Source organism: Dermacentor silvarum, chromosome 9 (genome assembly GCF_013339745.2).
Source record: "Dermacentor silvarum isolate Dsil-2018 chromosome 9, BIME_Dsil_1.4, whole genome shotgun sequence".
Classification (NCBI taxonomy): Eukaryota; Metazoa; Arthropoda; class Arachnida; order Ixodida; family Ixodidae; genus Dermacentor; species Dermacentor silvarum.
Window position 1 is genome coordinate 12,483,818 of NC_051162.1, and position 24,948 is coordinate 12,508,765.

The 24,948-nt window shown below is 47.7% G+C and overlaps 1 protein-coding gene across 1 annotated transcript in view; it reads right to left on the reverse strand.

Annotated features, from left to right (window-relative positions):
• Window positions 1-206: 206 nt before the first annotated feature.
• The window catches only part of LOC119465009 (uncharacterized), a 42,945-nt gene continuing 18,203 nt past the window's right edge, over window positions 207-24,948 (reverse strand). The window contains exon 2 of the mRNA XM_037725854.2: window positions 207-1,130. Coding sequence (XP_037581782.2) covers window positions 310-1,130 — 821 coding nt within the window. The 3' untranslated portion in view covers window positions 207-309. The remainder of the gene's footprint in view (window positions 1,131-24,948) is intronic.

A 24,948-nucleotide genomic window follows, 5' to 3' on the forward strand; every position in this document is an offset into this window, starting at 1 on the left:
CTCTTGTACATCAAAAGGGGAGAAACATGACCGTGCGATATTCTTTTTTAGTATTTATTTTCGAATTTAGATCATTTTTGGCAGCTGCAATAGAGGAGGAGAGAGAGAGGGAAATCACGGACTTCGAAAGTAGAAAAAAAATGAGAACAGCAGAACATTTTGGCTTAGGTAGACAAAAATAAGGTGCAATCAGTTCTGGCCAACTACAAGCCACAAAAGCCGGTTCGCGAGGACACCCGGAATATTCACAATGGTCCCGGTGGTTGAAGCGCAGCTGCTGTTTAAAGCAAATTCAAATCCACATAGCTATCATCCGCAGTTTGTAATTGCAAGAAATATACTTTGCCTACCTGCTCTGTCCACCGTGATGTCGATGGTCTGCATGTAACCATCTTCCCACCAGAAAAACTTCGCGATGTACACCGTCTGCAGCAGAGCCGTGGATGCCACACACCAGTTCCAGCCGGTCGCCTCGATTTGAGCCTTCCAGCCGACCAACACCAGCAGCTGCCACATCATCATCCCGAAGCGGCAGTTCGTCCACTGTTTGATGTCCAGTCGCTCTCCGATGCGAGGATAGAGCTCCAGGCCCCAGTAGAAGTCGAATACTACACTTCCCGTTGTGCCGTGCTCTCCTGGCGAGGGACACACTCTCCCCTTCACGTACAGAAGCAGCGGAATCGCGAAGGCGAACAGTGCTAGAGCAGCGGCCAATCCGGGCATACACCTGTACGCGGCCTGGCAAGGAGCGTCGGCAACTATCAGAACGTAAGCGGCTATACTCATGGTGATGACATAATAGGTGAAGCCACTCTTCCGGTACACAGGCCTGTGCCCCGACAACGTTGGTGGGCCGTGATAAGTACTGCCAGGGATCAGTACTAGAGAGAGACTACTGTAAGCAGTAAATGCGACAATAAACGACCACGTTTCCAGAGTTGCAACGCCCTGGCTTGTCCACGATCCGAGCCAGAACTTCATGAACCCGAAATCGAGGACCTTGGCCGTGGACGAGCTGTGAGAAACTACGAAGGAGACGGTGCACACGACGACGTTTGGTACGAGCAGCATGATAAGCAAAGGAAACAGCGTGTGCGTGAGAAAAGGAGGGGCCTCCTGTCCTGGCATGCCTGCGTCGAGAGAAGAAATTGATTAAATTGTTGTGCGAGAGCACAGAAGGAAAACATGAGCAAGACGCTGAATAACATGGTGCCTGCTTCTGATGCAAGTCGGCATGCGCACCGTATGAAGCAGAGAAATCACACAAACGCGTTCACAAATGAGCGTAATTGTCGCGACACAGTAGATTTGCAATTCCCCCCTCCCCCCAACATACTCAGAAATGAAAAAAAAATGAAGCAAAAATTAGTTTGCACCAACCTATTAGGCACATAAAATACGCTCAATATCCTGGATTATGAAGTAGAACTGCAGCAGAAGTAAAGGAAAGAAATCTGTAAAGTGCGGCAGATTTTCAGCACAGCTTCGTCAAACGAACCGAAGGCTGTTCCCAATTAAAAACCACCTGTGCATCTGATTTTGAATCGTTGCTCGCCTATTTTCAACGATAATGTCATGGGAGGTCGGAAGTTGCAACTATTCATTATTGTTTCGTCATTGAGTAATGAAGCAAGATGCCCTTTTAAGTGTTACAACTGTGTTACAAGGGACACGTCTACTGACGGGTAGTGCTGATAATGCATGTCAGCCAAAATTACCATAGCAATAAAAACAAGTGCCGCCGTTTCGCAGACGGTACGCGTTTGAGGCGGGAAAAACAGGGCATACAGCGTATGCGAACGCGATGCGCCTAAAGCCACGTCGATCGTTACAGCAGCATCTAACACCAATATCGCAACAATATAGAGGGCCGGAGTAAGTGGCCCGTACTCAGAAAAGAAAAAAAAATGAAGCAAAAATCAGTTTGCACTAATCTTTAGGCACATAAATATACGATATCAATCACATCAATGAATACAGTGAGCACAAACGTGTTTCGGGGATGTAGAGGATGTTCTGTACTTCATTTGTGAAGCCCAGTTTACAATTTTATGTCGAGAAAAGTAAAACAGGGCTTTAAGTGCCCTTTATAAAGAATGTAAACCATGACAACGGTGCATCGAAATCGCCATTGGAAATAATCGAACAAATAGAATCAGGTAACCCTGTTTGCCCATTGCAAATCAGCAGCAAATACTTTTCTCTCACGCTGTTTAATTGAAGTTCCCACAGGTCAAGCTTCTGATGACACAAGTACGCATATTGAGCTTGCCCTTTATTTGCAACTTGCTAACTTCATCAGCGGTGCAGATTCTGGACATAAGGCGTAAGTTTTTCCCCCAACTTTTTGCGCTAATTATAACGTATACTGTAAATTTCACTTGCAAGAATACGGCAAACAGAAACCCTTGCAACCATAACTTTAGCTGTCTTCATCGGACATCGCCAATCCCAAATGCAAGCAGAAAACACGAGGACCAGACAAGAATACGGCTGGTTCTTCAGGTAGTTTCTTGTGTACGATTTCTGCCTATTTTATTATTGGAATGAAAACAAAATCGGAGTGTTGTTAAACTTAAATGGATGATGATAGTGCTGATACTTCTGACGATTCATTTGATTACTTTAAATGAAAGTCCTAAAACTCTAAACGCCAGAAAATATAGTGACGAGCCTCAGATCACCGTTATTATTATATTAGCTTTCCGACAGCTAGCCCTACTTTGTTTTCCCAGGAGGATACTGTGTCGGTACGTCACGACACAGTATCCTCCTGGGCAAATCTTGAGGTGTTTGTTCGCTAAGGTACATCGATATCAACATCGCAGATTTCTGGAGTCTTGCACGCACCTGAGGATGTGTCATGCAAGATGCCCAGACACAGATGTTATCGTTATAGATTGACAACTTCACCAAAAGTACATTTTCACTGAACATAGCCTATACTAAGTAAGTATTATATTGAACTGTGGAGAACGCAGTGCAAGAAGACATGGAAAAAAGACACCGCACACTTAGATTCCTTCGTTTTAGGGTTTTATATATTTTGAAATTCGGGGGGTAAAAATCGGGTGCTATTTTTGAAGAAGGTCACCCGGCAGAAATTGGGGGTTTTGGTGCTGGGTGCCGAGCAGTCAAAAGGTTGAGATTTTTTACATTAAGCTTTAAAAATAATTAGCACAAGCAATGGTGTCCTTTTGGACACACGCTCTATTTAAATGAGCGAAATCACTCAAACGAAGATGTAATGGCAATGAGAGCTGCTCCCTAAATCTATGACGAATCATTTCTACAAATCCTGCTTGTCTGGCATTATTAAGCTTATTAAAGCAGCCACATTGACAGAAACATCAAAGAGGCATGGGATTGGGGATCCGCGCTTTACATTGGTCTCTGCACGTTTTTACCAGAGAAAGACACTACAAAAATAGTGCACGATGGCATGCTTCACATAAAGTGTTATACCTTCCCTTATATTACAAGCGTTTGTTGAGATGGATATATCAAATGCATGGGGTGCATTTCTGTGTCCATCCTAGAGGACCTGTCGAGCTTTTTGTCATCTGTTGTCGTCCAGTCTTCATCATCATCATCATCATTAGCAGCTGCAGCAGCATATTTTTATGTCTACTACAGGACGAAGGCCTCTCCCTGCGATCTACAATTGGCCCGGTCTTGCGCTAGTTGATTCCAATTTCCACCTGCAAATTTCCACATTTCATCACCCAACCTAGTTTTCTGCCGTCCTCGACTGCGCTTCCCTTCTCTTGGCACCCATTCTGTAACTAATGGTTCATCTGTTATCTACCCTACGCATTACATGGTCTGCCCAGCTCCATTTTTATTGCGATAGCAATTGTATGGACACTCCAAAGCAGATTTCTGCCGTCGGCGTCACCGTCGTCGTCACCGTCGCCGTCGCCGTGAGGTTCCGTATGACGTCAATGGAGATGAAATCGTCGCCGCGCGCTGCCGAACGCTGTATGTGCGAGTGAAAGGGCGCGAGGGACGCGCGCTTTCACGGGGAGTGAACGCACGGCGGAGAACAAACGCGCGTTCTGCGCCGTGCTCCCTTGAGGGCTGCAGAAGTAGGCGTCTCTTTCCTCCTTTACAATCACCATATATGTAGAGCAAACGCGCCTTCTTCTGACGCACGAAAGGCCGTGGGGGGGGGGGGGGGGAGGGAAGGGAGGGGACGTTTAGCTGCGGCACCAAGTGCCTATTTATATGAGAGGCTCCGGCAACAGTCACCAACGCCGCACGCATTTTGTGCGAACGCGGGCAAAACGCCGACGGCGTCGACAACAGTTGTGCTGTCGCCGGTGCTGCTGCATGTCCAAGTTTATACAGCTGATAAAGCTACTATCATTACTCCGCATAGCTCTCTACAAATTTGCTATCGCAATTGATGCTTCGCCTTTCAGGTGAAACTGCGACAACTTTTTTCTTTTGATGTCAATTAGAATATCGGCTATCCTCGTTTGCTCTCTGATCCACACCGCTCTGTTCCTGTCTTTCAAAGTTAGGCCTAACATGTTCCATTCCATCACTCTTTGTGCGGTCCTTTACTTGTTCTCGAGCTTCTTTGTTGACCATCAAGTTTCTGCCCCATATGTTAGCACCGGTAGAATGCAATGATTGTACACTTTTCATTTCAACATCAGTGGTAAGCGTCTAGTCAGAATTTGGCAATGTCATTTTTATTCTTCTGTAAATTTCCTTCTCATGATCAAGGTCTCATGTGAATAATTCACCTACATAAATGTACTGCTGTATAGACTCTAGAGGCTGACTGGCGATCCTGAATTCTTGTTCTCTTGCCAGGCAGTTGAACATTATCTTTGTCTTCACCATATTAATGTTCAGCCCCACTCTTCCACTTTCTTAGGGTCCTCAATATTTGTTGTAAGTCATCCCCAATCTTGCTGAATGAGACAATGTCATCAGCAAACCGAAGGTTGCTGAGATATTCACCGTTGATCCTCACTCCTAAGCCTTCTTAGTCTAACAGCTTGAATACTTCTTCTAAGCGTGAGAGAGATTGTGTCTCCTTGCCTGACCCCTTTCTTGATAGGTCATTTTCTACTTTTCTTGTGGAGAACCAAGGTAGCTGTGGAATCTTTGTAGACATTTGCCAAGATATTCACGTATGCCACCTGTACTCCTTCATTGTACAATGACTATATGACTGCTGGTATCTCTACTGAATCAAATGACCTTTCATAATCTATGAAAGCCATATAGAGAGGTTGATTGTACTCCGCAGATTTCTCGATTACCTGACTGATGACATGAATGTGATCCATCGTAGAATATCCCTTTCTGAAGCCAGCTTGTTCTCTTGGTTGGCTGAAGTGTTGCCCTGATTCTATTGGTAATTATCTTGGTGTGTGTTTTATATAATGCTGAAAGCAAGGTAATGGGTCTATAATTCTTCAATTCTTTCATTTCTCGCTTCTTATGGATTAGTATAATGTTGGCGTTCTTCCAGCTCTCTGGTACATTGAAGTTGTGAGGCATTGCGTATTAAGGGCCGCAAGCTTTTCAAGCATGATATCTCCTCCATCTTGGAAATAAACCTACTGTTATTCCATCTTCTCCAGCCGCTTTTCCTCTGGTCATGTCTTTCAAGGTCCTTCTAACTTCATCGCTAGTTATAGAAGGAGCCTCTGTATCCGGTTCATCACTATCTCTAATGAAAGTAGCTTGGCTGCTCTGGGAACTGTACAGGTCACTATAGAATTATTCCGCTGCTTTTACTATATCATCTAAATTGCTGATGATATTACCCTGGTTATCTTTCAGTGCATACATCTTGCCTTGTCCTATGACAAGTTTTCTTCTCTCAGATTTCATTCTGCCTCCATATTTTACGGCTTCCTAAATCTTTCTCGCGTTATAATTGTGAATATCCCTCACTTTCTTCTCAGTTTCGAGAGTTCAGCGAATTCTATCTGATCTCTTGAATTTGACATTTTCATTATTTCTCGTTTCTTTATTATGTCCTGCGTTGCTTGGAAAGCTTACCTACTGGTTGTCTTGGTGCCTACCTCCCACTTCAATTGCTGTTTCTGAAATCAGCCTAGTTATGGTTTCATTCATTGCTTCTATGTTATCTTCACATTTCTGTTCTAAGGCTGTTTGCGAGCAGTAGCCTGCATCGGTCTGCTTTCGCCCTTACTGCGTCTAGGTTGGCCTGCGTCCAGTCTTATTGAGTCCCATTACACTCTCCTGCAACAAAATAAATGGCCTACCAACTATCCAAATCATGAAGATTCTTTGAACGTAAAATAGGTAAACTTTCTCTCAACCTCACAGCTACCATTCGCAATTGACAGAAACGTCAGCGCTACGTTAATTTGCATCCTAGCGGAATACCGCAGTTTAAATTATGCTACGTGTGGGAAATCCGATGTAATGCGTCATTGTAGCATTCATTTAAACGCGTCTATACCAGGTATGGTATCGTATGATAAACTTTATTCAGGTCCTGAAGGTCAACCCTTAGGTTGACGCAGGCGGCTCCTACGTCGGGACAGTAAGGTTTAACCTTACCGCCGTGTTTCGGGCCTTCTGGACGGCCTGTACTTGATCTAAAAGAACTCCACTGTGGAGCACTCGCCGCCAGCAGTCTCTTGTCGCAGTCTGTGAAAGCCACAGGACATTGCCAAAGCATATGAACCAGAGTAATGATGCCATTACACTTTTCGCCGTTGATTGGTACCTCTCTTTCTGGATGTAGCTTGCTAATAAAGTTTGGACTCGGATAAGTTCTTGTCTGTAACAATCTCAGAGTCGCCGCTTGAGCTCTATTGAGCTTAGCGTGTGGCACTGAGAATTCCCTTCTGTTCAGGTAGTAATGCTTCGTGACTTCATTATAAGTAAGTAATCGGTCCCTCTTCTCCTCCTGCATATTATTGTGGTCCTGGTCGCGTAGTGCACGGATAGCAAGTCCTCGTGCAGCTGCATTAGCCATCTCGTTTAAATTCCTCCGAGATGGATCGACAGACCCCATGTGTGCAGCAAACCATCGGATTTCGATCCCTTGGCTGTCCATCTCACCGATCAGCTGGGCAGCCCTATTGGTTACAAAGCCCTTGGTAAAGTGTCTAATAGGCGTCTTAGAGTCACTGTAAATTCGGGTCCACTTATTACTCCTTAAAGCCAATGCTATCGCTACTTGTTCCGTGACTGTCGCTTCTTTAGTCATGATTGTAATAGCATCCCGAGTGAGTACATCTGCATCTACTACTACTGCCGTAAAGGCTTTCTTTCCTCTGACCCATGCAACATCTACAAAAGCCGCATGTTCTCTGTCCTGTTCTATCTCCTGCAAGAGAGCTTTGCAATACCAGGAATTAGGGACATTTCGTACAGTTTCCTTTTTTCGCCACCACGTGGCGTATCGACCTTAAAGAATTCGAAATTCCCGCTATGACGTATGCTATGACGCTCAACTAAAGAAAGCGCAATAAAAAGAAACACACCCTGAAGCTGTCGCTTCACCTCGGTGCTTGGAAACGTGCGCGCTTGTGTATCAGCGTTATCTCGAAGACGGCCAGCTACTTGCTCTACTGACAATGAATCGACGGTTTTGCTAGACACCTGGCCAGAAAGCTCGTCCGAATTCTGGAGAGATGTCTGGCCAAGATAAAGGCTCCCGCGAAGATTCCGTTGAATATATATTTTTTTACCTTGAGCAGACTTTTTATTTGTGCACCATTGCGGCCACGGTCTTGCATGTACAATCGGCGTCAAATGAAAGCCGAACAGCGGAGCGCGTGCCACAAGCATTAGAAACAGCATAGTGCGCGCCGTCCAGTCATCAGCGCAGACAGGCCCACACATCCGGTTTGGTAGTACAGCCCCACCCCACTGAAGTGCGATTTTTTTTTGCCCGTGTTCCCCGCTCGGATTTTTGAAAGGAAGAAAAAAAAAAAGAAAACAGAAGCGAAAATTCAGCAACACCCAGAAGCTCAGGTTTCGCTTCTGTTTTCTTTTATTGCGATAGCAATTATATGGACACTTGAACCGGATTTCTGCCGTCGGCGTCGCCGTCGTCATCGCCGTCGTCGTCGCCGTCGTCGTCGTCGTCGCCGTCGCCGTGAGGTTCTCTATAGATAAAATCTTCGCCGCGCGCCGTATGCCCGAGAGGAAGCGTGCGGGGACGCGCGCTATCACGGAGAGCGAACGCACTCAATCTCCCACGCGCAAGCAAGGAAGCAGGAAGCCAGCGCCGGAGGGAGCAAGGGGGGCGCACTTCTCTGCCAGCAACCGCGCTCGTCGCTCGCCCGCACCGTCTCTTATCTCCACGCGGCTCTGACCTTTAAGCGCCGGCGTATTCAGTTTCCGTTGAAGCGATAGACCGCACGTACCTTCGCCCGCTGCGGCGTATGCTTGCTGCCAGCGTTTTGACAGTCGTTGTCTGCTGTCATTCAGTGTGATCTCTTCGTGTTTGTGCGCGCTCACACCACGCTTGTTCATTCAGTTCGTAATAGTCGGGCCACATTTTCCAACGCACGCTACACACGCAATGCTGCCCGGATCGGCAGTGCAGCGCTACAGGTGTGTCCCTTCGCACGCGCTGCCCACGGGCAGCGCTTCTCATCAACACCACCGTTTCACACGCGCCTTCTCGTGGTCATCGAGTCTCTCTTCATGTCGGTCTACTTACGCCGCAGCACACCTGCTTACTTAATCAGCTCATGTTTACTACAATTCATATTGCTACCAAAGCCGCTCACCTTACTTCGTATGACATTGCTGTGTTGCTATCGCATGCATTGCTTCGCCCTTAGGGCGAAACTGTGACATTTTTTTTCTTTTTCCTTTCAAAAATCCGAGTGGGAACGCAGGCAAAAAAAGATCGCACTTCAGTGGGGTGGCGCTGTGCTACCAAACCGGATGTGTGGGCCTGTCTGCGGCGCGCACTATCCTGTTTGCGGCGCGCACTGGACGGCGCGCACTATCCTGTTTCTGATGCTTGTGGCACGCGCTCCGCTGTTCGGCTTTCATTTGACGCCGATTGTACGTCAGGGTTGTTTCATGGGTTTCATATAGCACTGGCGTGATCCATTGTTTAAGAGAAAGCTTTAGCTCGGGCCTATCTTCAATGCCGGATTCTCAAATACAAATAAAATGCAGGAATGCTTTTATGAGAAAACCGCTGAACCGATTTGAATGAAATTTGTTGCATTAAGAGGAAAAGCTAAATTGCAGAGACTGCAGCAAATAGAATTTTCGTTTATATAGTGTAATGTTTTGAAATAATCGCAGGATGTTCGTAAATTTGAAAAAAGAAATAGAAGCATGAAGTTTCCAAATCCGCAACTCAACCATTAAAAACAAACATGGCATTTCTATAAACTACACCCGTTGGAGCATCAAAAGCGAACAATTTTTTTTGCTATACCTTAAAACTTACGTAAACTTGTTATAATGTTTGGAGGGGTTTTGCAAATGCAACATTCACAACATAGTGGTTTATTTCAGGATGGTGTATGATATATGATTGCTATCCGCTTTGGATGTATTATTAGGTGCAGTTTACAGAATTCCGATATCATTTTTAGCTGCTGAGGTACATAGCTGTATAAGTCAAGTTTTCTTTTTCGAAATTTGGCAATTCTTTAAAATTGTACGTAAAAAAAGTAGACGGCCTATAATAAAATACCCCTTTCTGCATTCACTAAATTTAAATTTTTTTCTAAATTCAACATAACTCATCAGATTTAGTGCATCGGTTGCTATGAAAAAGTATTGCCGATTTCCCACGTATTTCTATAAGACCCCCCAAGCTCAATGTTCCCCCTAAGTTCGAGCTTGAATAATATACTTGTTGGCAAGATACGTTTGTAAACGTGTGATCGTGACCTAATGAGCTAGAGCACCGGCGTACTGAGCTCAACGGCCGAGGATATGTTTGTAAAGCGTCTTGGGAAGGAATAGGAGAAAAGAAAGGGAGAAGGCTGGTATGTTATTGAGAAGCGTACCTGGTTGGCTAAAGATTACTAAATGCTTTGGTGGTCATACCACCTTACGTTCCATCAGCATAATTTCTATTTCATTCCGCTAGTATTGTGTAATTATGGTCAATCAATCGAGATTAGAACACTAGCGTCATGGCATTGTATTCCGTCGCAATTATTTATCGCCATCACTTCAGAATCATCTCATCGTCGTCATGCAGTCGTCCTTATATGCCTTCGTCGTTCTATCGACATCATTCCTGCCTCGTAATTCCATCGTCGTCACTGCATGCACCGTCGGCCTTCGGTCCTTGTTCTACCATCGTGAGGTAACAGTGGCGAGTGATGGTCATAACAAAGCGGGTCAATTAGGGAGACAGTGCATGGACGCATATATCCGAATCACTTGAAACATCAGGGGAAACGCTACGGATTCTAAATAAAGGTGTCTTAGCTAACACGGTGTGTCGCTTCTTGCTCGCTAGATTGTGTGAATGTTAATCGCATTAACTTCGATAATCATCTTAACATGGGTTCTGCAGGAATTCTTTCGTCTTCACGACACAAGCGAACTCTTTATTTATTTATTTATTTCAAAATACCTTACAGGCCCCATGAGGGGCATTGAGTAAGGGGGGAATTACTGCAAGACAGTTTTACACGTGAATTCCAAAACTCGAGGACCACAAAAATGAGCAGAAATCATCGTCGCAAAACAGGATACAAATGAAGAAGACGCGTTAGCGTACAAAACATCAGCCAAATATTATCACGCATATTGCTCGCGCACATGTCGAATATCGTGTAAAAATGTGTATTTCAAAGTATGAAAGAAGAAAAAACAATACAAACAATACGTAGATAAACAGAAGTAACAGTTCAAGGTAGTGTACAAAATGCCAGACAAATATTACCAAGCACATTGTTCACGCATATAATCAAACATTGTGTAAGAAAAGTTTATTTAAAGCATGAATGGGAAACAATAGTCAGCGTGACGTTACATACAAATAGAGAGCATGGCATACAGAATGACACATTTTGAGGACATAAACTACAAGTTCAGGAGTTTCCTAAATTTATTTCTGTCCGTTTGCATGACAGCGCTGTCAGGGAGGGAATTCCACAAGCGGATGGATCGTGGCAAAGCCGACGTATTAAATGCATCAGTGTTTCCGTAGATGCGAGTGAAACTTAAATCATTATTCAGTCGTCGTGATACGCAACTTGCACGTTCCAGCAGCAAAGACGATGACTTCAATTGATGAACATATTTATGGAACAAGGACAGCAGTGCCACGTCACGACGACGACTTAGTGCAGGAAGCGAAAGGTCAAGTTTTATTCGAGTTATGCTTGACTGCCTATTGTAATTGCGGGAAATGAAACGACTAGCTCGGTTTTGGATGGCTTCTAACATGCAGATTAGGTACTCGTGATGAGGAGACCAAATCGGGGACGCGAACTCGAGCTGTGGACGGACGAACGTCAGGAAGGATAACTTGCGGATGTCAGATGGGGAATTGCGTAGGTTGCGACGAATGTACCCTAGTGTTTTTGAACCATTAGCGCATATGTTTGTTATATGAGAGGCCCAGGAAAGATTTGGTGCGAGATGAATGCCTAGATATTTGTACAGTGAAGCTTCGGATACTAGATCCGCATTTATATAATAAGTTCCCAGCCTATTAACATTGATCCCAGCCTATTAACACCTCGAATTCCTAGAGGTGATCATGCTCAGGCATGTGATGGACGACTCGAAGTTTGATGGAGGTAGCGGTATGATTTCGACAGCGGCGCCGCCAATCGACAAGGGGAAACACATTTGGATGGGTGGGAATAGCGGCGAAAGGCACACTTCAAGAGTGCCAAAGAGTTAGAAATATATGTGCATTGCAGCAGCGCTAAAGGAATGGAAAACTATTGGATTGGTGTGAGACTCGCTGCAAAAACATTCATTAGACTGTTTCAGGTATCCGAGCTATCCTTAACGGGAATCAATGAGATGAGTTTCGATTGAGCTCGTTACATTTTTCATAAACGGAAGACGTGCCTAGAGGCAGAGTCGACTGCAATATTTTGTTGCTGCACAAAAATATCTAGATTTTAGGCGCGATCATTTTAAAGGAAAAACAAAAATTAAATAAGTTTTCAAGAATTACTTAGAGTACCTCGATAAAATTGTAGCAAATAAAATCTGAAAAGTTCATTTGCAACTTTTTAACACGAAAGTGTTTTATGCCGGGGTCCACCAAGAGTTCACTGACGTATTTCCGTCACGGAAATACGTCAGCTTACAATGTACACGAACATAATACAAAGAAAGAAACCAGAAGAAAAAGTTCCACAAACATGCAAAATTTGGAAATCGAACCCACGACCTCTCGGTCCGCGACGATAGATCGCCGAGCGTTTAACCCATTGCGCCACAAACGCATTTGCAGAGAGCTACACAGACGCGCCTTATATATCTAACACTCCTCCGTGTACCCGCGCTCTTGCTCGGGGCGGTGCCGCCGCCTACGAGCAGAAAAGAGAAGTACTGCATTATGACACTAACGCGCACCGACAGTGAACGCTTCGGTGGTCTCAGCACTACGACGCCTCGATGCCAGCATTCGAAGGGACGCTGGCATCAAGAAGCACTACCAACGCCACCTAGGTGGCGTTCACCGTACTCAGCACAGCGGAGCGTGGCCTCCGCAATTAGCTCTGAAAATGTTTCTGAAGTTGATCGCGGAGGCTGCAATTACGACGCGCTGTACGCGCTGATTTGACTCGGTGACGATTCAGTTACGTGCTTTGTCTTGCGCGTTGTATTAGTGTGTCAGTTACGTGCTTCGTCTTTCGCGTTGTGCTAGCGTGTGCAGCGTAGTGCAGCTTCCATATGCACGACGGTTGCTCATGGTCATCGACGTTGGTAGTCGTGATGGAGGAGACGTGCCACCAGGCGTCAGCGTGGGTGCATCAACGCCTAAGGGCGCTTTAGCCACAAAACACCAATAGACATTATATATCAATGTGCAATAAACATTACACTACTTCTGTGAAGACACGTTTCACTTTCGTGTTCTATACCGATTCCTATATAAGAGGGATCAACCACATTTTTTTGTATCTTAATTAAGGCACAGGGCAACTTACTACTGGTTTCCAGTAATTTTCTTCGTTATATTTTCAAGCGAGTTGAATATTCTGCCGTAGGTTAATTCACAATTAGCCAAACTAATTAAACTGAGACTTTCAAGTGTATATTGTTCTTAGACAAATGCTTTAAGCCTACGCGGATGCTGCAAAATTTCTCAACATTGGGGAGGGGAATATGAAAAACAAAATAGAAATGCAGAGCATTTTATTGCCTCAGTAAATTTTTATTTTGAATGCTATTTCCACTCGTTAAGTGGCTCAACCCTCGTGTTCGCAGCCTTGTATATGCTTTTGAAAGCACTAGGTGCGTTGCCTGCGAATTTACCTGAATAAGCAAGCAGATCATACTTTAATGTGGGCGGAGAAAAAAAAACAAGGAAGGCCTATGTTGTAGATGCACTGTACTGAAACACAATTAGACAGAGTCTAAATTTGCATATATTTCTAAACAAGGATGCCTAAATTGTCGATTAAAAATTGACATAATTATAACGAAGCCGAATAAAGCAATAAAAATGGCATGTTCCGTGTGAAAATATGATGAGCGTTAGCCTTGTGGGTCAACAATTTCTGTTTATTGAAAAAAAAAATCTTCTAGTGGCCGTGTATTATCGTATTCCTGAAAGCCAGTAACCAGCGTATCTAAATTTACATTCGCGCCAAAATTATTGGCTCGAGTTCCATCACTGTATCCGAATGACGATACGCGATTCAAAAGCGAGATTAAAGTGAGAAGTCCGGCTGGCCTTGACGGCGGTGTTTTGCGTCTCTGACAGTCTCAGCATGTCCTTACGTAATGGGCGGCGTCGGCAGAGAGGCGAGGCCAGTAGTATTTTCCCTGTATCCTCGCGAGCGTGCGGGAAAAACCGAGGTGTCCAGCCGTTGGGTCGTCATAGAGAGCTTGCAGAACCTCTGGACGCAATGCTGAGGGTACCACGAGGAGGTAGTTGGCTCGAAGAGGCGAGAAGTTCGTTTTTAAGAGAATGTCGTTTTGCAAGAAAAACGACGCCAATCCTCGCCTGATCACCTTGGGCACAATGACGGTCTTGCCTTCCAGGTAGTCTACAAGGCTCCTTAGTTTCGGGTCAGCTCACTGTTGTTGGGTGCCGACAAAGTGTCGTCATCCTGGTCGTCCTGCGGCGGTAGTTCGACGGGGGCACGAGACAAGCAGTCTGCGTCTGCTTGTCTTCGCCCTGACAAGGGCGAAGAGAAGCAGACGCCCTGACTTGTAAACGACGGTGATGTCGAATGCTTGAAGTCTCAGACTCCATCGTGCGAGGTGACCTAAAGGATCCTTCAAGTTGGCTACCCAACACAAGGCGTGGTGGTCGCTCACAACTTTGAAGGGCCTGCCATAGAAGTGGGTGCGAAACTTCGATGTAGCCCAGATGATGGCGAGGCACTCCTTTTTGGTTGTGGAATAATTTGTTTCCGGCTTCGACAGCGACCAGCTAGCGTAACTTACAACCCTTTCTAGTCCGTCAGTCCTCTCCACAAGCACGGCGCTGAGTCCTACGCTGGTTGTATCGGTGTGCACTTCGGTATCGGCGTTTTCGTCGAAATGTGCAAGTATTGGCGGCGATTGCAGGCGTCGCTTCAGTTCTTCAAATGCTTCGACTTGCGGCATCTCCCACTTGAACTCGACGTCGGTCTTCGTGAGGTACGTCAGTGGCTCAGCGATACGTGAAAAATTCTTGACGAAGCGCCTGTAATAGGCGCGCAGTCCATGGAATCTACGGACTGCCTTTTTGTCGGTGGGCGGAGGAAAGTCAGCGATGGCCGCAGTTTTCTGTGGGTCAGGGCACACTCCAGACTTGTTGATGACGTGGCCCAAAAACAAGAGCTCCTCGTATGCAAAGCGGCACTTTTCTGGCTTTACCGTGAGTCCGGAGGTCTTGATTACTTGAAGAACTGTGTGAAGGCGCCGGAGGTGTTCCTCGAAGCTTGAGGCAAACACAACGACGTCGTCCAAATAGATGAGGCAGGTCTGCCACTTCAAGCCTGCCCGTACATTATCCATGACGCGTTGGAAAGTCCCAGGTGCCGAGCAAAGACCAAACGGCATGACCTTGAACTCGAACAGTCCGTCTGGTGTTATAAAGGCAGTCTTCTCCCGGTCCCTCTCGTCGAATTTACTTGCCAGTAGCCGGTTTTGAGGTCCATTGACGAAAAACTGCGTTGTAGAGTCGATCCAAAGCGTCGTCAATACGTGGGAGAGGGTATACGTTCTTCTTCTTGATTTTATTGAGGTGACGATAATCGACGCAGAAACTTAGCGTTAAATCCTTCTTCTTTACTAACACCACGGGGGACGCCCACGGCCTCTTGGACGGCTGGATCATGTCGTCCCGTAGCATTTCGTCGACTTGTTGCCTTATGGCCTCGTGTTGCGCGCCGAAACTCGGTACGGGCTCTGACGGAGTGGGCGGATATATTCGTCGGTTATGATGCGGTGCTTGGCGACAGGGGTTTGTCGAACTTGTGACGACGACGAGAAGCAGTCCTTGTATTGCGGGAGCAGAGCTTTTAGCTGTTCTTTCTTATGATTGGGAACGTTCTGATTGACGTCGAAAGTTGGTTCAGGTACTACAGTCGTCATTGCAGGTGTACTAGAATCAGTGAAGGCGAAAGCACTGCTGGCTTGTACTATTTCGTCGATGTAGGCGACCATGGTGCCTTTGTTAATGTGCTTGTATTCGTGGCTGAAGTTCGTGAGCATCACTCTTGCTTTCCCTTCACGTAGCTCAGCTATGCCTCTAGCGACGCAAATTTCATGGTCGAGCAGTAGGTGATGATCGCCCTCGATGATGCCCTCCATGTCTGCAGGCACTTCGGTACCGATGGAAATCCTTACGCTGGAGCGAGGCGGAACAGTGATTTGTTCTTCTAGCACATTCAAGGCATGGAAACTGATGTTTGTATTCGGTGGTATCGCATTGTGCGTTGAAGGCGTTATCGACTTAGACCTCAAGTCGATGACTGCACCGTTTTGGTTTAGAAAGTCCATGCCTAAAATAACATCCCTGGAACCGTGCTGCGGGATTAAGAAGCTCGCCGGATAAGTGCGGTTGTTTACCGTGACTCGCGCTGTGCAGATTCCAGCCGGCGTTATTAGGTGTCCTCCCGCTGTCCGGATATCGGGTCCTTGCCAGGCCGTTTTCACCTTCTTCAACTTGGCGGCAAACTCGCCACTGCAGACGGAATAGTCAGCTCCAGTGTCGAGGAGAGCGGTGTCATTATGACCATCGAATCGCTCGTCTAGAACGGTAGACCATCGTCTAGCGTTACGGTTAAGTCATGGCGTCGGATCACGGCTGCGTCGGCTTGCTCCGCTGCTGCTACGTCGCGTTGGTAGGTCTACTTTCGGCGGCGAAATGTTGTCGTCAAGGCTCTTGCCAGGTGCTATGCTGATACCTCGTCATGATGATTCGCGAATCTAGTTCGTCGGCGGCGGAGTATCTTCAGCATTGCGTCGTATAGAAACCGCACCACCATCGGTTGCTGCCTTTAGTTTCCCGGGTAAGGGCTGGGAGATCGGCCCCGGGTTGGTACGCATACAGCCGGCGATGCGGCGAGATGCAGCGGCCTGGTGACGGCGAGCGTGAGGGTCGTCGTGGTCGCCAATGGGCTCTGGCGAGGTAGTTGGCGATGTCACGTGCCGCTCGCCAAGCTGTGGACGTGGCGCGTTGACGGCGAACCCTTGCAGGCCCACAAAAGCAAGCTACACTCGAATCACAAGGAAAGCGGCGAACACAGACGGCGATCGTCGAAATCTGATCAGCGGCGAAACGCGTCGGCTTTTATACATGAGTCATCGAAGCTCCGAGAATAATCCTCGGTACCCGCGTGTCTTCCAAAAAGTTCTAGATAATTCGTATTGCTCATACAATCAGATTACATGAGCGCCGGTGACAAGAGACAACGGATAGAAGCATCGATAACGTTCGAGAGACTTCCGATACTTGCAGGTGCGTCCTGTGCCTAGCGATTACGTTTAACGCTTGTTAGCAGGTTAAAGCGATCACCGGTGAAAGATAAACATGTATACGTGTCAATATGATTTTGAAAGATTGAGTAAAGCAGCTTAGTACGTAACCTGCTTCCCTGTTCAAGCAAAAGGATCCAGTTAAGTTATTTTTTCCTCTTGCACATAGAAAGCCGTTGTATATCCCCAGGGTGAACAGTGTCGCGACGGATTGGACTTTTTCTAAAGCATTATTATGCAAAAAATTAATTGTTGGGCTTTACGTGCCAAAAGCACCACCTGATTATGACGCATGCCGGGGTGGGGAACTCCGGATTAATTTAGTCCACCTGGGGTTCTTTAACGTTCACCCAATGGCGCACTGATATGCACATCAGAAACCACTTTCAACACACAGCATGCCTACACCAACATTGGTAAAACTTGTTTTTTACGATGCTCTTTTATGTTAATACTTATGTGTTTTTAACTTTGTTGCAAGAAGGGAAGGGCATGCCCTGCATTTCTAACTATGGTACTAACATGTTATGACCAAGAGCCATCCTCTTACAGCATAAGACCTGAATATTTCATTGGTGAATTATTTTTCTATTTCAACTGGCCACTTAACAAGTACTTATATATGATTTTGTTACATTTTCTAGTGAAGCTGCTACATAATTATTTATGTTTAGGGACATGCTATTAGTGACACACCATTTTTATACTCGCTTCAAGTCGGCCGCCAATAAAAACAATAACTCATTAGATGGCCTTGCACACAGTACACAATCATCCACAAAAATTGTATCCCGGTTCGATAATATCACACATATTGCTCATAAAAAAAACCTTGCACTCGGCCGCGCAACGCTTGAAACTGCGAAGCTGTGTGATCGTAGCCCAGCGTTTCCCGGAAGTGCACGCGAGCTTTTCATCTTATCACTCATGTAGATGATAATTTCTTTTCGTGCGTCTCGGACTTACGGCCGACACTGCGCGTTGCACAGCGCAGCTTGATACACCGACACCGCGTTCCAATGCCGACATCGCGTTCCAGGAGACCCGCTTCATGAATGCGTCGCTCTCTCTCTCTCTCGCTCTCATAGCACGCAAAACCTCTTCACCTCGCCGTGCACGAGCATACAAACGCGTCAGCTGTGGACGAATACGACGACGCTCGAACGCAATGCAGCCGTCGTGCAGCACGAACATGCGGCAAGGGCCGTCGGTGCTGCCAGATTGCACTCCGGCGATGATGGCCTGCAAGGACTCGTCGCGATGTTGTTCAGCGCGCATGTCGCACATGTCAGTGAAAGCCAACACGCAGGTCTCCAGATCATGTGCAACAGGATCAGGCGGATCCACGGGATGACGAGAGAGGCAGTCAGCGTCCTTGTGCAGACGTCCAGACTTGTAGATGACAATAAAAGAAAATTCCTGGAGCCGCAAAGCCCAGCGACCAAGCCGTCCTGTCGGGTCCCGGAGGGAAGACAGCCAGCAGAGGGCATGGTGCTCTGTAATGACCGAAAACGTGCGGCCGTACAAATATGGCCGGAACATGGCGACAGCCCACACTAAAGCCAAGCACTCACCCTCGGTGATGGAGTAATTCCAATCAGAAGGTGACAGCAGGCGGCTGGCGTAAGGTATCACGCACTCGGTACCATTCTGCTGCTGGGCGAGAACAGCACCGATGCCGTGGCCGCTGGCATCAGTGTGGACTTCGGTCGGTGCAGATGGGTCAAAGTGGGCAAGTATGGGAGGGGTGGTCAGAAAGCCGATGAGAGCGGCGAGCGCGTGAGCCTGCTCCGGGCCCCATGAGAAAGGCGTGTTCTTCTTTAGAAGATGTGTCAAAGGGCGAGCAACGTCGGCGAAGTTTTTGACGAAACGGCGAAGGTAAGAACACAGGCCGACGATGCAGCGCACATCAGAAGCAGAACGAGGCACAGGGAAACTGCGACCGGCGCGAACTTTATCCGGATCTGGTTGTACACCGGTTACGTTAACGAGATGTCCCAACGCGGTAATCTGACGGCGCCCGAATTTACATTCGCCCGGTGCCCGGCGTGGGTGCCCGGCTCCCAAGTGTGCCCGGCTGTGACTTGGTCACAGCCGGGCACACTTGGGAGCCGGGCACACATCCGCGCTGTGGCCGAGTGCGCCACGGTTAGGGCAGTGCTCTATATTCTTTTTGAGGAGGGAGCACCTATAGAGTACGGAGGAGAGGTAGATGTGCTTGGGCACCCAGTCTTGTTCGAAAAGGATGATGATGGACTCCGTGGAGCCCATGCGTATAAAGTCGAGGATGGGAGGGTTCTGCTCACGATTGAGACGATCCTGAATGTCTTCGTAAGAGTGGGCGAGAGGGACCCCGTGAACCATACCGCGGGCGCAGTCTTCCGGGGCCGCTTCGTAGGAGTAGTCGCAGGCAGTGTCTTTGATGAGTACGGACTTGATGGCGAGGTAGTGGTGTCGGCGTTGCGGGTCGGGAGTGTTGATGAGGACGACGTGTTGGAGGGTGTTGATGATTACGGTGCCTGGCTTGGCCTCTTGGTGTCCGAGGCGGGCTGCTTGCAGAATGGCATCGCGAAGCGCAACGCTGTTCATGGTCCGAAGGTTGAGGCCGCCACGGGGACGGAGGATGATTTTATGATCGTCGATGGGTAGCTTGGGGTGGCGTATGGCAGAGAGTTGGGGCGGCCGGGGCCGGTGCCTCGCCAGAGCTTGAGGCGTAGACGGCTGCATACATTTCTCGGCACCGGCGAAATTCGGAGTAGTGGTGGGGCGGGAGTTGCGAGTCGAGCTAGGATGAGTTTATCCGGCCGTAGGGGACAAAGTCGGATCGGGTGCGGAGGAGTGTTCACTCCTCCGTGCCCCGGAGGCCCGGTTTCAATTCCCGCCCAGATCAAAATTTACCTATTTTTTATTTCAAAGGGATTAGTTTACGTTGTTTACATGAACCTGCCGGATAAATTTGTCATCAATTCGAGCATTTTTTACGACGCGTTTTTACTCTTTGCCGTCGGCCATTTTTGGTAGCGTCGCCGACTACAACTACGGGTTTTCGCGTAATGGGGCATATAATGCTTTCGCATTAAAAAAATTAAAAGGAATGGGCCCCAACACGGAGCCTTGCGGCACACCAGACGTAGCAGCAACATCATCTGAGCAACTCCCATTCAAAACAGCTGTTCTACGTACTTACTTAACAACACGGAGTTACAGCCTGTGTAGTCATAAAAGCATTCACGTGTTTATAGTACGGATAATCTTACCAGGTATATCGAGATTAGTAACAATGCGGATTGAACGTTGGGTTATTGGCTCCTGTACACTGTTCGTCCCGTATATTAACGAGGTCCGAGATAGACAAGACGCAGGCGTCGGTGTCTTGCTCGGAGACGTCGGGGGAGTCCACGGGATGCCGTGAGAGACATTCGGCATCTTGATGAAGCTGACCGAACTTGTGCACCACTGAAAACGGGTATTCTTGGAGGCGCAGAGCCCAACGACCAAGGCGTCCTGTAGGGTCTTTGAGCGAAGAAAGCCAACAGAGGGCGTGATGATCAGTTACGACGGTAAGGGTGCGGCCAAACAGGTAGGGACGAAATTTGGCGACAGCCCAGACAAGAGCAAGACACTCTCGTTCCATGATGGAGTAATTCTTCTCCGGTGCGGACAGGAGGCGGCTAGCGTACGCAATAACACAGTCGTGGCCGCTCTGACGCTGAGCGAGGACGGCACCGATTCCATGGCCGCTGGGATCTGTGCGAAGTTCCGTCGGTGCAGTCGGATCAAAATGCGCTAAAATAGGGGAAGTCGTCAGGGCATCTATAAGCGCCGAAAAGGCAGCAGCTTGGGGTGAGCCCCATGTAAAAGCAACGTCTTTTTTGAGGAGCGCAGTAAGGGGACGCGCAATGTCGGCGAAATTACGAATAAAACTTCGGAAATAGGAGCACAATCCTATAAAACTGCGTACGTCTTTGGCCGAACAAGGTACAGGAAAATGCTTCACGGCGCGAACTTTTTCAGGATCGGGCTGGACACCTGTCGCGTTGACGAGATGGCCAAGTACGGTTATTTCACGGCGTCCGAAACGGCATTTTGAGGCGTTGAGTTGGAGACCGGCATTGCGGAATACCTCGAGAATGGTGGAGAGGCGCTGAAGATGGCTGTCAAATGCTGGCGAAAAAACAATGACATCGTCAAGGTAGCACAAGCAGGTTGACCATTTCAAGCCACGAAGAAGCGAATCCATCATGCGCTCGAATGTGGCCGGCGCATTGCAAAGGCCGAAAGGCATCACTTTAAAGTGATAGAGGCCATCGCGAGTTACGAATGCGGTTTTTTCGCGGTCCAGTGGGTCAACAGCAATCTGCCAATAACCTGAGCGAAGGTCAATAGATGAGAAATATTGGGCGCCGTGAAGACAGTCGAGTGCGTCGTCGATACGGGGCAAGGGATAGACGTCCTTTTTCGTGATCTTGTTGAGGTGTCGATAATCAACACAAAATCGCCAGGTGTTGTCCTTTCTCTTGACCAGCACAACAGGAGCGGCCCAAGGACTCGAGGACGGTTTGATGATGTTCTTGGCCAGCATTTTATCGACTTCCTTTTGGATTATGGCGCGTTCCGCAGCGGAAACGCGATAAGGGCACCGGTGAACCGGTTGAGCATCACCGGTGTGGATGGAGTGCTGAACAACTGTTATCTGGCCTAAAGGGCGATTTTCGAGATCAAAGATATCGGAATACAACAGCAAGACCCGGCGAAGATCTTCTGCTTGCGTATGCGGGACGTCGGCTGATATCATTTTCTCGAAATTGGCACATAGCGACGAGGTGGCTGTGAGAGAGCCGGAAACAGTTCGAGGGCCGTTGACGGCTAACACAGAAATCGCGCATTCTTGCAACGACGACATGGTGGCAAGCGCGATGCCGGCAGGTAGCACGTGGGTAGAAAGACCAAAGTTCAAAAGCGGCAGGCAGGTTTTGTTGTCGCGTACGGTAACCACAGTGTGCGGGAGAACGACAGAGTGCATCAGGACCACGTCGAGAATCGGAGAAACAGCGTATTCACCATCGCACACAGGAGGAGAGGGACTTAATGGGACGTACGTGGAGGCTTGCGGTGGCAGGTGGAGGAACTCGACAAAACATAAGCGGCTGGGAGTGTCCGATAGTACGTGGGCGTCAAAAGGGAGATCCAGTTCAAGTACACCTGTGGAGCAGTCGATAAGGGCTGAGTGCGTCGAGAGAAAGTCTAGGCCGAGGATCACGTCGTGGGGACACAGCGCAAGCACGGCAAACAAACCAATGGTCTGATGGCCAGCAATGCACACTCGGGCGGTGCACATACCAAGAACGGCAGACGAGCTGCCATCAGCGACCCGTACTGTGTTCTGAATTGCGGGCGTGAGTACGGAGAGCAGCGCTCATTATTGCAGCTCATTATTTCTAGTGAAGCTGCATTGAGCAGCGCTCACTTTGCGGAGCTGAGTACGGAGAGCAGCGCTCATTATTGAAATCTGCGCTCCGGTGTCTATGAGGGCCGTAACGGTGACGTCGTCCACTTGAATGTCCAGAAGGTTTCGGCGCGTAGATACAGTCGACAGAGGATTTGTATATCGGGTCACTGATGCAGCGTCACCTCCGGGAGCTGCACGGCTTAGTTTTCCGGAGCGTAGGTGCCAGGCCGTGCAGGGGACGATGACCGGTATGGTCGCGGCGATAGAGATCGACGGCCTTGTGGGGACGGTGAGCGGCTAAACCTGGAGTGTGGAGCGGCGGCATCGGAAGCATCGGAAGCATGTGGATCAGAGCGAGGGGAAAACCGTCGAATGTTGCCTCCAGGACGACGCCAAGATTCAGTGCTCCAGTTTGAAGGCGACGACCAGTTACTGCGGCAGTGACGGGCAATGTGTCCAACGCGAGAGCAGTTGAAACATATGGGTTGGTCGTCTGCCGTCCTCCAGTCAGCCGGGTTTCTGTAGCGCGAAGGGTAGACCTGGTTCTGGGTGACATTTGCAGGGGTACGTTCGGATGTACGAATGGAACAGATGGAACTTTCCTTAACTATAGCGTCGACCGTCGTACAGTCCTTACACACCAGTAGATTAAACGCGTCGTCGGCTATTCCTTTCAAAATATGCGATATCTTGTCATCTTCGGCCATTTGTGCGTCAACTTTTCGACAAAGGCCCAGGACGTCCTGTATGTACGAAATGTACGATTCAGTGGTCGTCTGGATACGAGATTCCAACTCCTTTTTAGCGGCCTGCTGTCGGTCAAATGATCTGCTGAACAACTCATGCAGCTTCGCCTTGCAAGCGTCCCAACTTGTAAGATCTTCTTCATGCGTCCGGTACCACACGCGTGCCGTCCCTTTCAGATAGAATATCGCGTTGGCTAACATAACCGTGGGGTCCCACCTGTTGCGGTTGCTGACGCGTTCGTACATGTCGATCCAGTCTTCGACATCCAAGCCATCTGTGCCAGAAAAGGTTCCCGGGTCTTGTGGGTGCAAAAGAATCACAGGAGCCGGTGGCTGCTGCACCGTCGCCACTTCACTGGTCATCGCGGAGCAACCAAGACGGCGACCGCTTCGAAGTTCCGTGCTTGGTTGACGGAGCCGGCACGTTGACAGGTTCACCCAGCACTTCCACCAAAGATGTTACGGGGATAACGTTTATTTAGGGAGCGAGAATGGCTATATACAAGGTTTGGGGACAAGCAGCAGCGACGGATGCAAGGCTGTCGCGCGCCTCTGCCACTTCGTCGCCGTCGTCTTCGTCCGACCGACAGTAGCAGCCCCTTCACTGTCTCGTGGCAATATATCCGCGTACGACTGTATCTCCGTCACCACATATATGGCATCGTATTGATCAGCTGTACAAAATACGTATCAGATTTAGTCACATTAACTTCCTTCAGCTCTTTCCGGCCTCGCACAGCCCTTGAATGGTATCGCCTCCCCAAATAAATCCTAAAGAGTACTAATAAACGCAAGTTTCATGCAACATCAACTAGCGTACGTTGTGTAATCTGAATTTGTTAATTACTTACTATGTTCCTTTTAAATTCTTTGTAATATCAGGCAATATGGCATAATTGTAACGCTGCCTTCCTGGTGCGCACTGAAGTTTCTTCCACCGTACCACCTGGTAAAATTATATGATTAAAAAGTTACTTTTTAATAGTTGCATTATTTGTTTAGCCTCCTCAACCCACTTCCTTCCGTAATGCCTTCGAGTGCTGACGGTGCAAATAAATATATTATTAAACTGTAAAAAATATTTCTTGGATGAGGGGTGGTCACCTCCGGCAATGTTTATGCATCATTATCAGACTATATTTATCTCCATGGTAGGACGAAGGCCTCGCCCAGCGATCTCCAATGACCCCTATCCGGTGATGTATAAAATATGTGCATTATTTAAAGCTACATAGTTTAACGCTACATAGCTAAACTCAGTTTATCTTCTGGAATGACTAGTCGGCTGTTCCTCTTAGCCGCTTATTTTGTCTGTGCATGAAAGTCTCTCGTCTTATTTGCTCAAATGACAACCTAATTAACGAGCTCTTGAAACTCATATCGCTTTGGTAAATAAGTTGCTATGTGTTTTTGCACTCTCGCTAAAATAAAAAAACGTACATTACTTTATAAATGCAGTGGAAGAAATTGCCGCGAAAAGACAAAGCCGTGTAATACATTTGAACTTATCATTACATGCCTATAGCCAGGAAGTTTATGCAACCAAATGATTGTGTATTATTACATTCTCAAATTCCTACGGCATTTGCCCTATGTTGAGAAGCCAGTTTAACTTTTAAATGATTCACAATTTGACTTTGTGATGTTTCG